This window comes from Meleagris gallopavo, chromosome 8, assembly GCF_905368555.1.
Source record: "Meleagris gallopavo chromosome 8, MGAL_WU_HG_1.1, whole genome shotgun sequence".
NCBI lineage: Eukaryota > Metazoa > Chordata > Aves > Galliformes > Phasianidae > Meleagris > Meleagris gallopavo.
Genome location: NC_139411.1, coordinates 22882944 through 22898046, shown reverse-complemented (window position 1 = coordinate 22898046; position 15103 = coordinate 22882944). Strand labels below are relative to the sequence as shown.

General features: G+C 51.6%; 2 protein-coding genes across 3 annotated transcripts in view; one reads left to right on the top strand and one right to left on the bottom strand.

Annotated features, from left to right (window-relative positions):
• Positions 1–4088: 4088 nt before the first annotated feature.
• INA (internexin neuronal intermediate filament protein alpha) lies at positions 4089–8245 on the bottom strand. Its single transcript, XM_085229185.1, has 3 exons — positions 7303–8245; positions 5455–5579; positions 4089–5278 (listed from the first exon to the last, which is right to left on the bottom strand). Exons 1-3 carry the CDS (start codon positions 8182–8184, stop codon positions 5014–5016), a joined length of 1272 nt encoding a protein of 423 aa, XP_085085311.1. The 5' UTR covers positions 8185–8245; the 3' UTR covers positions 4089–5013.
• A 3479-nt stretch (positions 8246–11724) lies between these two features.
• NT5C2 (5'-nucleotidase, cytosolic II) overlaps positions 11725–15103 on the top strand; it is a 54967-nt gene continuing 51588 nt past the window's right edge. Inside the window, exon 1 of one of the 2 annotated variants that reach the window (XM_085229174.1) lies at positions 11725–11849. In XM_085229174.1, the coding sequence (XP_085085300.1) occupies positions 11783–11849 (67 nt within the window). In that variant the 5' untranslated portion in view covers positions 11725–11782. Of the gene's footprint in view, positions 11850–11909; positions 11965–15103 lie in introns of those variants that run through there. The other variant, XM_085229176.1, reaches the window with a different exon arrangement.

Genomic DNA, 15103 nt, shown 5'->3' with positions numbered 1-15103 from the left:
GCTGTTTTATTTCTGTGAGTCTCCTTTTAACCTTGGCTTTCCTCCAGCCGCTTGTGGTTCTGATGATAGAATTGCTTCTGTAACAACAGGCCGCCTATGGGATGGCGTCTCTGCCCTTGTGGGAGATGAGCCAGCCTCGTGCTCAGGAAGCGAGAGAATGTGGGCTTGGACTTGTGCACTGATTTGCAGACACTATATCGTTTCATTGCGTGATGAAATAATTCTGGTGCTATTTTATGGCTACCTATTTAGAGATGACATGGCTAATTCTGAACTTACAGTTCTGCTGACTCCTAGCAGGAGAAGACCATGAGCTGTAGTGTCAGGAGCTCTCATAAATGCACAGTCAAGCTATGGTCAAGTCATGAGCACTGAGCCATGTAGGTTCTGTTTTTCCTTGTGTTTAATCTGGATTTAGTGTAATAAGGTAAGTTTCAGGAGACTAATAAAATTTGCAGCTGAGCTGCCTTTAAAATGGAGAGAGTGTGATGGTGATGTATAAATATTATTTATTTTCTTAATATTGCAGTTACACTTGGACCTGAATTGTGCTGCCACAAGACAAGCAAAAAGGAAGCCAGGAAGTGCCTTAACACTCGTTTCCAAGTTTCCAAAAATATGGAGCAGCCAACGAGTTCCACTGAAAAATCCTTCAAGCTGTCTGTTATTGTGTATTATCTTTTGTTGTGAAGGGAGGAGGGTCAGATTATCCACACAAGTCTCAACAGAGAGAGGTAACCAGGTGCCAACCTGAATGTTTATGTTTAAAATGCTGTTGTACTGCTGTGATGGATACTTCTGGGAAATGGAGAATGTTGCAAACAGTACCTTCTCATCACTAGCTCTTTTTTTTTTTTTTCCTACTACATTTTTCTGTAACCATTTCAACACAGAGAAGAAAGGTGGTTGTAAGTTGAATTTTGCACGTCATCTTTGGGATCTCTCCTGAATGAGCCAGCAAATCTTAGATTTGCTTAAGTTTCAGAAAGGGGCCATAGATGCAGGTCAGCTGATCAATTTCTGTTGTTTTTTGAGAGATGAATAGTAATTCCTGACGTGAAATGTGATACTGAAGTACTGCCCTGCAGCTGCAGAATTCTTGTGAGGCTGTACTGCCGTCTTTATTGTGTTTTGATTTAGTATGATGATATATTTGTGTCAAAGCAGTAGTGATCTGCAAAAGAAACATTTCCCCAAGTGGAAGGCAGATCTTATATTTTCTACTTGCTTGATAAAATAATCAATTTGGAAATGTAAATCTTAGAACGTCTGTATTCTTCCAAGGGAAACATTACCACTAGAAAAGGGGATGGTGAGGATTTGGCAGAGATTATGAAGAAAATAGCGTGTTCTTGGGGGAGTTGCTTTGCAACTCTTTCCATGTGTTGCTGAGAAGGCACCAAGCAGTTCCATGATACCACAACATGCTCAGAACCTGCTGCTTGCAGTATGCCTTTCTGGAGGTGGTCCTTTCTTGTGTACGATGGGGACTGAGAGGTAAGAATTCCCTGGGTGGGAATCCTAACAGCTTCCATGCTCTGCAGGGTACGTAAGGGCAGGCAGTTGGCAGGATGCTGCTGCGGTCCTCTTTGTAAATGCATGTATATAGCAGCACTGGTAACAGTACTTCTTACCAAAATAAGTATTTTTCTTCTGAAGTTGTCTTTAAAATTTTGTCAAATGATAAACATAGGGGCTGAATTTGTTCCAGCTACAGGTTGTTCCACCTGTAAGTAGATAGATCCATCTGTGGAGAGTTTCATCAAAAGTAATCAGCTGGATTGAAGAAATAAGTAGTAAGAAGTTTAAAAAAAAAAAAAAAAAGCCTATTTCAGGTTCCTCTTTGCTTTAGCTAGGCTTGCATTGCTCATGCTGTTAGTGTATTAACTTGAATTCAAAGAGTCAGGTCCCACGATGTGGACATCTGATCACTCTGGCTGCTGGCATTAAGGGCTGTAGGTAACTCACTTGAGGATGAAGCTCTTTTTGCAGAGGTCTCTGCTAAGTGCTGGCAAGAAGAGAATGGGACAGATCCAGCCCTAAGTGCCAGAAGAGGCTTTTCTCTAAATTGCCATTGATTCTTTCCTGCGGAATAACAGGCTTCTTTCCCAGCCTCAAAATGGAGGTGTTTTCCCTTTGTAGGAATGCAAATGTTTATTGGGTTTTCCTTGGCTTGTTTTCCTTTGGCATAATCCTTAATGGATTCCAGCATCCAAACAAGCGTAACTGACAAAACTGCTCCTTGTGCATAGTGGTTCTCCCAGCTTTTAAGGCACTGTACATCTCAGCACAGTTACTGCAGAACGTCCAGTGTTGCTGAAGGGATCTTGAATCCGAGATCCTGATGGAAACAATCTCTTCCATCACTGAAGCAGCAGGAATATGACCCTGACCTACCCCAGGCTGCATGAGCTGTCCCATCTCATCCTCATGGAAATGAAATGAGCAAAGACAGTAAGCCACAGAGCGCAGCTGCAGGGCCAGTGTTTTCTTCCAGGAAAATGCAGTCACCCAGGCATGTGGCAGGAGCTTGCACCCCTGCATGGGGGCTGACGTTCTCCCCAGCATAAAGAGAAAGGCAAGGCAGCGTGACAGAAGAACAGCCGTTCAGTGCTGCTTCCCAGGCCGATGGTACAGTCAGTGTCTGCAGCCACCTTTTATTGAGAGGTGGTGGCTTTGCAGAGGTATAAATCTTTTAAGCAGCTGCAGTGTTCTTCCAGCAGCCCGAGAGTTTAATCCAATAAGAAAGACTGGGCCACAGCAGAGGCCCTATTCCAGCTCTAAAACCTCCTCAGAGATCTGGAAATGCAGGAAATCTCCACTGCAGCCCCTTTACAAAGAGCTGCATCTGGTTCCAAAGCAATGCCTTGTCCTCCCCCAGGCTCCTTTGTTCTCCATGAATGCAGGCCCTCCACATCATTACTACCAAAGTAAATCCCAGCTTTGCTGGGAGCATGCAGCCAGCTGAGCAGGCAGGGAACTGGACTGAGGCTTGGAATAAAGGACAGGTCAGGCCCTTTGTACTCAAGGGGCAGACACAAAGCTGCGCTGAAGGACATCTGAGTCTCAGATTTTTATTGTATCAGCTGTCTGATCCCATCTGCCTTCTCTTCTCCCTATGCCTGTTGGCCCACAGGGATGCTGGTGACCATCAGACATCCCAGTGTCTCTGGGATGCTGAGGCAGGCTCTGGTGAAGCGGCAGGAAGGGAAGGACCTGGGCCACCCCACTGTGACAATGGGACACTGCCTCTTGTGCTGCTACCTGCAGGGCCCTGCTGGCAGCCCTGTCCCTGCTCTCACGGGGTTTGTTTGGGAGATGGGTACACTCTGCTCTTCTGTTAACCTTGCCCAGTCATAGATTGTGTCACTTTTGATTGGGCATGCAAACGCAAGCCGTTTGTAACCCTTGAGTGTATGGAGGAGGCACAATCAGCCATCTTGTGATATAATCTACAGCCTCAGAGTTCATTTTGGGGCAAGCAAGGGCAATCCCTGCCATTGGAGGCCTTTCTCCCTGACTGGGCTGCCACAAGCTCCACAAAGTGTGGCTATTGCGGTGGACACTTTGGGATGAGATCAGTACACATCCCATGGCCTTCAGTAGTGCCAGCCCTGCCTCCAGAGAGCCACAACCCAATGACAGGAGCAGCTTCATGGGGTTTTCCCTGTCATAAAGTTCTTTCTTTTCTGCCAGCCTTTGCGAGACATTGGCTGTGGGGTCCATCGCTGAAACCATCACGGACAGGATATCCTTGATCATGACTATCTCCTGGGTAGCTAGTGACAGAACAGGGAATGGCCTCAAACTGTGCCAGGGAGGTTCGGGTTGGTTGATAGGAAAAAGATTTTTCCTCAGAAAGAGTGGAGAGACATTGGCACAGACTGCCCAGGGGGGCAATGGAGTCACCATCCATGGGAGTGTTCAGGAACTGTGGAGATGTAGCACTGAGGGATGTGGTTAGTGGGCATGGTGGGGATGGGCTGGGGTTGGACTGGATGATCTTAGTAGTCTTTTGCAACCTTAATGTTTCTATGATTAAGGGTGCTGCACACCACGTGAAGCAGGAGGAAAGAAGACAGAAGAGCTTTGTTTGGTTCATGTAACTCTTTCTTTTGTTTTAATTATTAACTTGTGCCTTACAGTAGAAGAGGAAAGAGTGTGAGCAAACAGTTTGCTGGTTCCAGGAACTACTCTGGCAACACTGAGAGGGCAATAAGGTCTTGTGATGGCAACCTCGCCCGGGCACCGATATGTAGCACACGCACACATACACACAGTCTCTGGCTCTTGCAGAAGCTGGCAATTTTAAGGCATTGAAAGAAACCTACAGTTGTAAATCCTACGTCAGATTTGGCACATGTTGGAAGGCTGGAGCTCAAGTGTGGATGTGGCATTTGGCAGCACCCAGCCCTCCCTGCTGTACGTGGAGAGGGGCACTAGGTGTTGGTTCCCAACAACAAACCCCATGCATGTGGCCAGACTAGCGCTACCGAGAAACAGAAAGAGTTGTCAGAACAAAAAAAAAAGACATTCCTTATAGTTTAAAATATAAGTGGCTCACAGACCAGAAGCAAGGTGTGTTTATGGCTATTTCTGTGCTTCTGAGTTAAAAGTGGATGGCTACACCTTGAAGAAGAGGAAACACTTTAGCTACACATGGATTTGGACAGTAGGTGAAGGGCTGTAGCCTTAACCTTAGTTGTAGTTGAGTTCCATTGCCCTCGCCACCCCCTCCCTAAATTGCAGTGAGTCCCCTCCTTGCTGCCACAAATCCCCGTGCACCCACAACACCCACCAGCATGCACCCAGCGACCCATGTGGCCGCCACCTGACTTGAGAGGGAGCAGTGTGCTGAGCTCGGCCCTTGTTTTGCCGGAGGCTGCTGAGCCCTGACCCTACAGGGGTCCTTGTAATCGGAGCTGCTGAGCACAACCCAGTGCCCAAGAGGCAATTAAAGGGCCAACTGAAGACTGCTCCCCCCCAAATGCAAAAGGGATGGGATCCCCACCATTACACTTTAGCATTTGCAATGATTCCTCCATGCACGTTGAATCTCTCCGTTTTCTTGGCAGTGGTTATGGTCCCGTCAAGCATCCCAGCCTGACCGGATGGTATCTTGGAGGTTGCTCTAACCGCCTCTCTTCGCTCCTCTTTCTTGAAGGATGGAGTGGAGGAGCGTGGCTGGAAAGAGTAGGTAGGGTTGGGGAGGGGGTTCATGGCTGGAAAGCCAACGCTCCCCATGCTGAACAGGTTTTCCTCTCCCTCCAGCAGCTTCCTGCAAGTACAGCACAAGCAAAAGGGTTTAGGTGGGGGTCACCTCACAAGACACCATCACAGCACCAGGATGCAGCTGATTTGGATGAAAACAGACCCAGGTCTGATTTTGGTGCCAGGCTTGGCAGCATGGGGCAAGGTGTTGGATTGGGCTCAGACAGGGCCAGAGCAGCCTACCTGTAGGCAGCGATCTCGATATCCAGAGCCATCTTGACATTCAGCAGGTCCTGGTACTCCCTCAGGTGCCGAGCCATCTCGGTTTTAGTGTTGCGCAGGTCAGCCTCCAGCTGCCCAATGGTGTCCTGCAGGGAGGCAATGACAAGGGTTCTCAGGACTACGTTTTGGTTTTGTTTTTTTTCCCCCACAGCTGTTCTGCTCTGCACATCCCAATCAGAGGCTTGGGTGCTAACAGGGATGGAGAAGCAGGCAGAATGCTGGGTACAGCTTGTAACAGCATGCAGTGGGAAGGGGCTTTAAACACTGATGGTTTTATATATTCTTCAGTAGGTTTAAGCACCATTTAAGCACCATCAGAGCAAGTATGAGGTTCAGTGGGACCAGGCAGAGCACCCAATGAATGGCTGGGACACAGCTACAGGGCAATGGGAGGGAAAAGCTTGCACCAGGAGGGGAAGATGCAATCGTCCCTGGCAAATCCCCTGAGCTGCTGGCCTGAAAGCAGCAAAACTCACTCCCATGGGGGATCTTTCCAGGCCAAATACTTTCCCATGTTGGATACCCTGCTGTGCCACTGAGGCCGCATGATGTGCATGGGCAATGAGTAAGCAGTTTGTAGCAAGTGCCTGCAGAACCTGCAGTGGCCACTGCAAACACTAGCTCCCACCTCCTACAGCCAGCCTTTTCCACTGCCTCTGCCATAGCACTGAGCATCATTTAGCTCCTAATCAGGCATACTGTGCAACAAACTCCCAAGCACTGTCACACTCACAGCAGAGCCTGTGGGTCACATAGAAAGAAACCACTGTTCTGCAGCTAAATCAGTTGGAAGTACAGTGCTGTTTAACCCAGCTGCATGGTTGCTGTTTTTTTATTTCCAATTTTATTCCAAAGATAGGTTGCTCCCAGAATTATTCTTTTCACTCAGCATTAAGGCTATTCAGGAACATTATTACATGTAACCCTTTCATCCACTGCAGGAAATGTTGCATATTGTCCATTTCCACAATATCTGTTGAAGGTCCCAACTACCCAGCAAGACTGCAAGCAGCACAGAGCTGCAACCCAGCTTTCTAGAGAGCCTGTCTGGATGTGGGCTCCATGACACAGCAGTACTTGGTGGAGGAACAACAGCAGCCCTCGGGTATGATGTAAGGCTGTTGTTTCATTATCAGTAAGGAAATGGCTTGATTTGGAAATCAGAAATCACTTAGTAGCCATATGATACAACAATCTAGGGATTTATTTCATTCTAAACCACGGATGTTTTCCTGTACTAAGAAAAAGGAGACATATTGTATTAATGGAATGAAAGATACAGAGTGCTCAGTGTCCACCCCATGAATCCTTCCAAGGACACGAGATGCTGGAATCTGGCTGCCTTTGCGTCTGCAGAGCTCCAAGTTCTGCAGTGCCGGTGCCAAGAGGCAGGCCCTGGGGCGAGGGGCCAACTGTGGGCTTCGAGGAATTACCCACAGCGGTGGGGAGTGACAGCGGACTTCAGGGACAGGGATGGGGCGATGTCCCCAAGCAGCACTGCTCTGTGCACAGAGGTCTTTGTCCCCTGCGACAATAGGCTTTGTAGAGGGGTGTCCATGCCTGTTCCTTCCGAAAGGCCTTTCCCGCTTCCTAGGGTGCTGAGTACAGAGGAAGGGTGAAGGCAGCGGGCAATGCCCAAGCAGGGCAGATGGAAGCCTTATACAGGGGAGGAGGCTGCAGGGATGAAGGCGCTGCGCAGAGCGGGGGCACCGCAAGGCAGCGGTGCCGGGGCGGGGCGGTGCCGTGCGAGGAGCCGCTATGGGGCAGATCGCATGGGAGGGCAGCGAGGGACGGAGGGGACCCGCTCACCTGCAGCCCGGCGGCCTCGGCGCTGTGCCTTTCCTCCAGCTCCTGCAGCTGCCGCTCGAGGGACTCGTGGGCTCCGCGCAGGCTCTCCATCTCCACCACCCGGGCCTGCAGCTGCCGGCGGCACTCGCCCGCCTCGCGGCGGCTGGCCCGGACGGCCTCCTGGCTGCGGGCCGCCCGTTCGTGGAGGCTGGCGCAGCGGGCGCGGTACCAGTCCTCGGCCGCCTGCAGGTTGCGGGCCGGCAGCGCCTCGTACTGAGCGCGCAGCTCCCGCAGCGCAGCCGCCAGGTCGGGCCGCGCCGTCGGGGGCCCGGAGGCCGGGGGAGCGGAGGCGCGGAGCGCGGCTCCCAGCTGGGCCAGCTGCTCGGCGTGGGCGCGCCGCAGCTCCGCCAGCTCCTCCCGCAGCGCCTCCGCCCGCCGCTCCAGGTCGGCGCGGTCTCGGGCCGCCCCGTCGGCCGCCTGCTGCCGGGCGCGCAACGCCTGCTCCGCCTCGGCGCGACCCCGCGCCTCCTCCTCGCAGCGCGCCCGCAGCCGCTGCGTCTCCTCGGCCAGCCGCGCCCGCTCCAGCGCGGCCTGCGCCCGCTCGCCGTGTGCCTCCTCCAGACGGGCGCGCAGGGCCCGCAGCTCCCCGCCCAGCAGCTGCCCCAGCCGGCGCGGCTCGGGTGGCAGCCGCCTTAGCTCCGCCAGCTCGCCGGCCAGCGCCCGGTTGCGCTCTTCCAGCGCCCGCACACGCTCGATGTAACCGGCGAAGCGCTCGTTCAGGCCGCGCAGCTGCTCCTTCTCGCTGGCACGGCGCGGCTCGACGCCCTCAGTGCGCCGCGGGGCCTGGGCGAGCAGGCGGCGGGAGGAGGCGGCCAGCGCCGGCGGTTCCACGCTGTAGCTCATTGCGGCGGAGAGGGGCGAAGCGAGGCAGGCGGCGGCGGAGCGCTTATGTACGGTGGTGCGGCGCGGGGCGGGGCGCGGAAAGCTCCGACGGGGGGGTGCGGAGCTGAGCGATGGGATGCGGGGAGGGGAGGTGGGATGCGGGGAGGGGCGGTGGGGTGGGGAACGGAGCGGTGGAATGCGGGGAGGGGCAGAGGGGTGTGGGGAAGGGCGGTGGGATGCGGGGCGGAGTGGGGCGCGGAGCTGCGGCGGAGTCGCCGCGGAGGGAGGAGGAGGAGGAGCTGTCCACCAGGCGTGGTGCTGAAAGGCTGCGACGGGAAGGCGTGGGGATAGAACGTTGGGTTGATGGACGGCTGGGTGGGTGAGTGGATGAATAGATAAATGGATAGATAGGTGGGTGTAGGAGTGGACGGACATACGGGCAGAGAGATGGGTATGGTCAAACGCACACAAAGAGCCAGGTGGTTGCACAGGCATGCAGAAAGGCATGGACACATTCACACACACACATACACATGCTGAGAGGCAGACAAAGGGAAGAGCAGACGTGCAGAGAAAGGCGCACAGACACACAGGCAAAGAGAGGCAGAGATGCATAAAGAAGCGGTCAGAAATGGGCAGGTAGAGAAATATAGGCAGACACGCAGACAGGTAGGCACACTGACGGGTGGGCACACACCATGTACATGCACAGAGCACTCATCCCCACCAATTCTGAAGGGAAGCCACACTGTGCGTTTGTGCCAGGGTAACAGTGTCCTGGGTGCTAGTCCCTGCCCTGCACACGATGAAACATGCAGCTGGACTTTCTGCTGCACATCCCTTCTGCATTGATCAATGAGATGGAGCCTAGTTCTCCCACTCCCACTGTCTCCATTTGTCCTCTCAGGTGACAAGAGGACCATGTCAGCAAGGTCCAGCTGGTGAGACAAGAGGGCAAGCAAACCAGGACTGGAGAGAGTCATTGCTTCCATAATAGCTGCTGCTGTTTCAAAGGGATCAACTAAAGCAGGAGGGATGGCACTGGGATTCAAATCCCCTCGAGATCAGAACCTTGTCACTACGATGGCTCTGGAGGAAGCCCTGCAATCATGGCAACAACTGTGGCTTGTACAGGAGCCCACATCCCAGCTGGCACACTTGAAAGGAGATCACAAGGCAGAAACATCCCTTTTCCTTGTGAGTCAGATGGGTGCAGCACTACACAAACCACTGCTCACTGCTGCAGCAGGCTGGTCCAGATATCCTGTCATGGGATGGTAATGGGATGCACATGCATAATATAAATCCTACCTAAGTCTTGTGCATCTGCCTTGTAGAGTATGGGAGGAATAAGAAGTGTCAGCCAGCAGACAAAGAAAAGAGCCAGGAAGTATAAATACAAGAGACTTGGCTTGTGCACTGCTTTCTAGGACTCAGATCTGCTTGCAGCTAGCTTTCCTAGAAGCATTCTGTCTTCCTGAAGCCCATTTTAGAACAGCCATTGTGAGGTTGCAACACTTGCATCTTCCCTGCCCTGTCTCATCCCTGGAGGTGTTCAAGGCAGGGTTGGAAAGGGGCTTTGGGCAACCTGATCTAATGCAAGGTGTCCTTGGATATAACAGAGAGTTGGAACGGGATGGTCTTTAAGCTCCCTTTCAACCCAAACTATTCTGTGATTCTGTGACCCAAGTGCATATGTTCTGGTGATAGATCAGGCCCTGCAGCTTCAGTGTATGCCCCACAGTGCTCACTAGGCAGAAATCTTCACTTTCATCTAGGTTAGCTGTTTCAGGTCTTTCACATCCTCACACACAAATGTGTTTCACCACATCCTCGACCTCTGTTGTTTTGCATTACTATATTGCAAGTGAGGTTTCTTCCACCAGCACTAATTGTTTTAGTAACTTGGAGATCACCAGCTCTGCTTAGTTAAGTGGTGTCATTGTTATGACTTTGCTATGGTAATTATTACTGGTGATGATGAATGCTGTTCTGGCTTTCCTTTGTCCTGGTAAAGCAGAGTGCAACCTTTCCTGGCCTTCCCACTTGTGCTGATTTAGTACTGACATACAGATGTGCTCTAAAAGCGGTTGGGAGTATCAAATTTTCCTACATAAAAGAAAAAATATTACAAAAGAAAAAAAAATCTGCAAGGGTCTCTGCAAGGACTGCTAACATCCATAAGTAAAGATCCTAGGAACAGATCCCTTTGCCTCCAAGAAGATGAGATTTACTTCTCTGAAAGGGTGGTCAGGCAGTGGAATGAGCTGCCCAGGGAGGTGGTGGGTTCACCGACCCTGGAGGTGTTCAAGAAACGTTTGGACGTTGTGTTGAAGGACATGGTTTAGTGGGAACTATTGGTGATAGGTGGATGGTTGGATGATCTTGTATGTCTTTTCCAACCTTGATGTTTCTGTGATTCTGTGATTTTCTTGAGTCAGAAGGGAATGAGGCTACAGGAATTAGGTGGGACCTGAGCCAGCTGCCAGTGTAACTGCTGAGAGCATGTCTCTGAATTTATTGACTCAGAGGAGTTTGAGTCAATAAATGATAACAACTGCTTCTTTCCCACAGAGCAAAGATTCGGCTCCAGCCCATTGGACACTGCTTTTGTCAGAGCAGGAAGGGGGAGCAGGGACTTTGGGATCCCACCAAGTTGAGCCGAAACCCATCCCAGGTTGTTGGCACCCAAACACAAGCTGCTTCTGAGGCCCCTTAGCACCCGGCAGAGGTCTTGGGGGCTGACTTGAGCTGCAGTGTGACCATGCCCTCATGGAGCTGGGTCCCAGGAGTCTAATGTGTCCTTATGCAACACAAACTCAGGTTCCCTAAACCTACCAAAGAGGGGGTATCACTGTAATTTTTTGTGCAGCTCTGTACACCACACTGTGTTGTTTAATGCACAGGAAAGGCCTGGAGAATCCATTTGGCAAAAGGGGTGAGTGGGCACTTCAGGTTCCTGCAAGATCAAGAAGCTGCTTCCAAACTGAGGTCTTGGCTGTGAGACAGCAGGAAGATGCCTTAAAACTTTGCGACTCTGCACCGTGCTCACCTGCTGACAGGGCTTGTTAATTGGTTTATCTCAGGAGCTGCGTTTAGCTTTGGATTGTGATGGAAAGGAAAAAACTGTCCTTGCAGCTGTGCACACACAGCAATGGGATGCACACCTCCAGCCCGGTTCCCAGCACAGCCCATTAAACCCAGGTGGGTATGTCTGCCTGGCTTCGCTTCACTGGTGGCCACGGGGGAAACGGTTCCTGGCTGCTGAACCAAGGGATTCTGAGGGAAAAAGGCAGATCCGTGTGTCTGCCGCCAGCCTCGCAGCACGGGTGGGTCACACACACACACACGAACACCGAAGAAAACGTCAGACTGGCTCTGCTGACTGCCCCCGGCTGAGGGGCGACTCGGAAGTTTGTCTGGGACAGTGAGAGTTTTTTTGGGAAAGAGCAAAGTAGCGGCACAGGCGCTTCCGTGGGGCGGGTCCCCGGTTCTGGCCGTGCGGCTGCCCTGCGTGCGGGCACTTTGCCGACGCTCCCTCGCCGCCTGCGCCCGGCCGCCGGCCTCGCACACTCTCCCCGCTCCCTGGCACCCGGAGGGGGCGGGGCTGGAGCCGCGCATGCGCAATGCCGCCGCCTCGGCGCTGCGGCAGTCGTGCGGGGCAGTTCTTCCGAGCGCGGCAGGAGGTGAGGAGCGGCCCGGGCGCGCGGGGGCAGTGCGCGCGTGCGGGTGCGGATGCGCGTGCGCGCGCGCGCGCCGGGCGCGTGGCGGGGACCGTTGGAAGCGACCGTTCGGAATTGGGTGGGTGGGAAACGGGCGGGGGGAGCCGCTCCTCTCGGGCGCGCAGCTGGGGAGGGGGCTCTGTGTGGAGGGGGAGCGCCGAGAGCGGAGCTCCGGCAGTGCGCCTGAGGCACTTCCCCTTCAGCCGTTGAAGGGAGGCACCCGGCGGCCCCACTGCCGCCTTCCCGTCCCGAGCCGCTCTGAGTCACCTCAGCCCGCGGGTGCGGGACCCCCTGCGGCGGGCTGAGCCCCGCGCTGCCCCTCCAACCGCGGCCGTAGCGGCGGCGGAGCCCGAGCAGTACGCGGCTGCTTGACTCGAGCCGTGCTCGTGCCTCTGTTCTGTGCCAGAGATAGTGCTGTACAGCGTACGGTGGAAGCGGTTCCCTCCGTTTTCTGGGTGCCGTAGCAGGCAGCGCGCTTTCGTGCCGTGCAGGATGTTTTAGGCGTTCCTGGGCTGTGGGATGGTGAAACGCTCGCGTTCGTTTCGGTGCTGGCTTTCACGGGGCTGCCCGGCTGGATGCCCGGGAGACTCTTGGAAACGGCCTTGAGAGCATTGCCCCCAAGGCATGATGACTTTGGAAAAGTTCTTATTTTTTTGTTAGTTCTGGAGGATCTAAACCGCAGAGATTGCAATGCGCTTTCTGTGTATGAAGATGTAGTCTTACCTGTCTGCCTCGGTTGAGAATAACACCTTATCGCTGGCTCAAACACGCCGTGTTGGCAGTCGAACCAGATGATCTGAGGGGTCTGTTCTGACCCTAACGATTCTGTGATTCCATTGATCCATCCAGCTGTTTGCTTTCAGAACTGGGCAGTGCGTGGTGACTAGTGAACAAATGGGGGAGAGGAAGACTTGCAAGCCTTCTCAGGTGCTGCGTGGCTTTGCTGAAAACCAGAAGCAAAAACTCAAAGCTACGTGTTGATCTTCAGCTTGTATGCTGCCTTGTCATCTTAATGCACAGAGGGCAAAGCGTTGTGTTTTAACTGCAAGCTGGTCAGCCTGGCTGTGGGGTCTGTCACTGCCCGTCAGCCTGTGTCAACCTAAACATACTTTAGAGCAGGGCTGCTATTTAAAATAATCTATTGCCATTAGTCCTGACTCCAAAAGACCATTCAGGAACTTGCTGGTTTGATTAACAGCAGTTGGAGTTTGTTCAAGCATGGACGTTGTTTCATTATATAGTACAATACAACCTTTACTCTGTATAGCGTCATTCAAGCAAACTGTATTGCAAAATGCACCGCTGAATTACTTTTAAAATGCTCCATTGAGTGAAGTACAATTGCAGAGACAAATGGGGAGAAAAATTGTAAGAATGGAACAACTGTTTTCAGCTGAGGTTTGAAATTTAGAGCCTGTTAGTACATTTGCTTTGGTTGCGTTAGTGTTATATATGCTGTTTCTAGGATATACGCTAGCAAAAAAATCAGATGCAAGCTGAAATTTTTTTCAGGCAAGTTTCCAGTTTATAGGCAACTTGTAGTAGTAACAAAAAGAGAAGCCCTTTAGTTGTTACCATTTGCAATGTTTGATTCCCAGTAAAACTTCAAAGTTGATAAACCCTTCCTAAAACAACTAGAAATATTTGTCCTACACTTTTTTTAACATCACGGGGTATGTTTGTTTTTGGAAAAACCAGAATCCTCAGTTTGATGTTTACTGGTAAACACTGCAGTATTGTACTCTTTAGGAAAACACTGAAAGGAATGTTATATTTCCCTTAAAAATTACACATATGTTATTTATGCATCTAAAGTTAAAAGGAAACAAACTCTTTAAATATGATGTTTAAATGGTGCTTGTAGAAAAAGCAGATAGGCTTATTTACTCGCCTCCTACCTGTGCTTTGTGATTCAGCTTAATAAAATAATGCTTCAGTTAAAAAATGAAATGTGGCTTGTTAGTTTGCAGCGAGCTGTTATCAGGAGATGGCCTGGGGCTGGCAGCAGGGTAGGCTGCTGGTTCCCTAGGGCAAAGTGAGCTGACCCACAGCCTTTGAGTCCCTCTTGGGTTGTGGATTCTGACTCACAAGGAGGTGCAGGAAGAAGGGCTGGCTGCAGCTCTGCCCAGAAAATGGTGAGTGAGAAACAAAAGTGGGTGTGCTCAGCAAACCTTTGGTATAAATTGAAAGTGAGGGAATGCTGTGGGATCAGGGTAGCTCGGTACAGTGCAGCCTGCCAGTGCTTGGGCACTGCTGGAAGTCCTGCGGAGGTCTGTAATGATCCGCAGAATTGGTACTGTGTAGGAGCTACTAGGCCTGAGGAAGGTGGATTAATGGTCTCCAGCCAGGCTGCAGTGGAAAGTTGTCATAGGAACTGGCTCGCTGTTTGGCAGGGCCGTGCCTTGTCTTCAGTCCATTAGAAGCTCACCTCTGTAACTAATTGCCTCGGGATAAGAAGGGCCGGTGTGCCACCCTGCACAGAGCCATGGAGGGGACAGGCACGTGGGCTTTACCCCGAGGGAAGCTGAGGACAGCCCAAGTGGTGCACCTTGGGACGAGTTCACAGAGCCTGCTCTGCGCCGTGTCCTTGCCTCGGGGTGGCTTGCCAACGAGGGTGTCCTGATAGAAAACAGCTGTGGTTTTCTTAGCAATACGAATAATGGGACGGAAAACTGAACAGAATGTGCCCGGAGTGGAAGTCTTGTCTGGCTCTTTGGGATGACATGTTACTAAGTCAGCGCGTGGGAATTCTTTGCTTATTGTCTGTACTCCATCTATTTTTAAAATTTTATTTCTTATGTCAGAAACGCAAACGTTTGAAATGGCTGCAGTCTAAGTCTCTAAGGCTGTTCTGTGTTTAAGCACACCTTCGCATATTTATATGAATGCACACTGCAAATATTTCCTACTCTAAAACATCTGTTTCATACTTCTAAAGAAATTACTATTATGTGTCATGTTATGATGCTTGTATGATCTGTATTTTGCTTTTTAATCACTATGACTCGTTTACTGGAATGGTTCCTAAAACCTTGGACTGTGTACTCTGCATAGAGAGTGCGTATAACATTCCTCTGCTTAACACAACCGCAGAGACAATCCAGTGTGCACAATAAATAGAACTTAATGTACAGTAAATAGACCTTAAGCAACATCTGGAAAATATTGCGTAGGTATTTCAGGTAGCCACTGTAAGCAATTGCTAATCCAAACCTGGC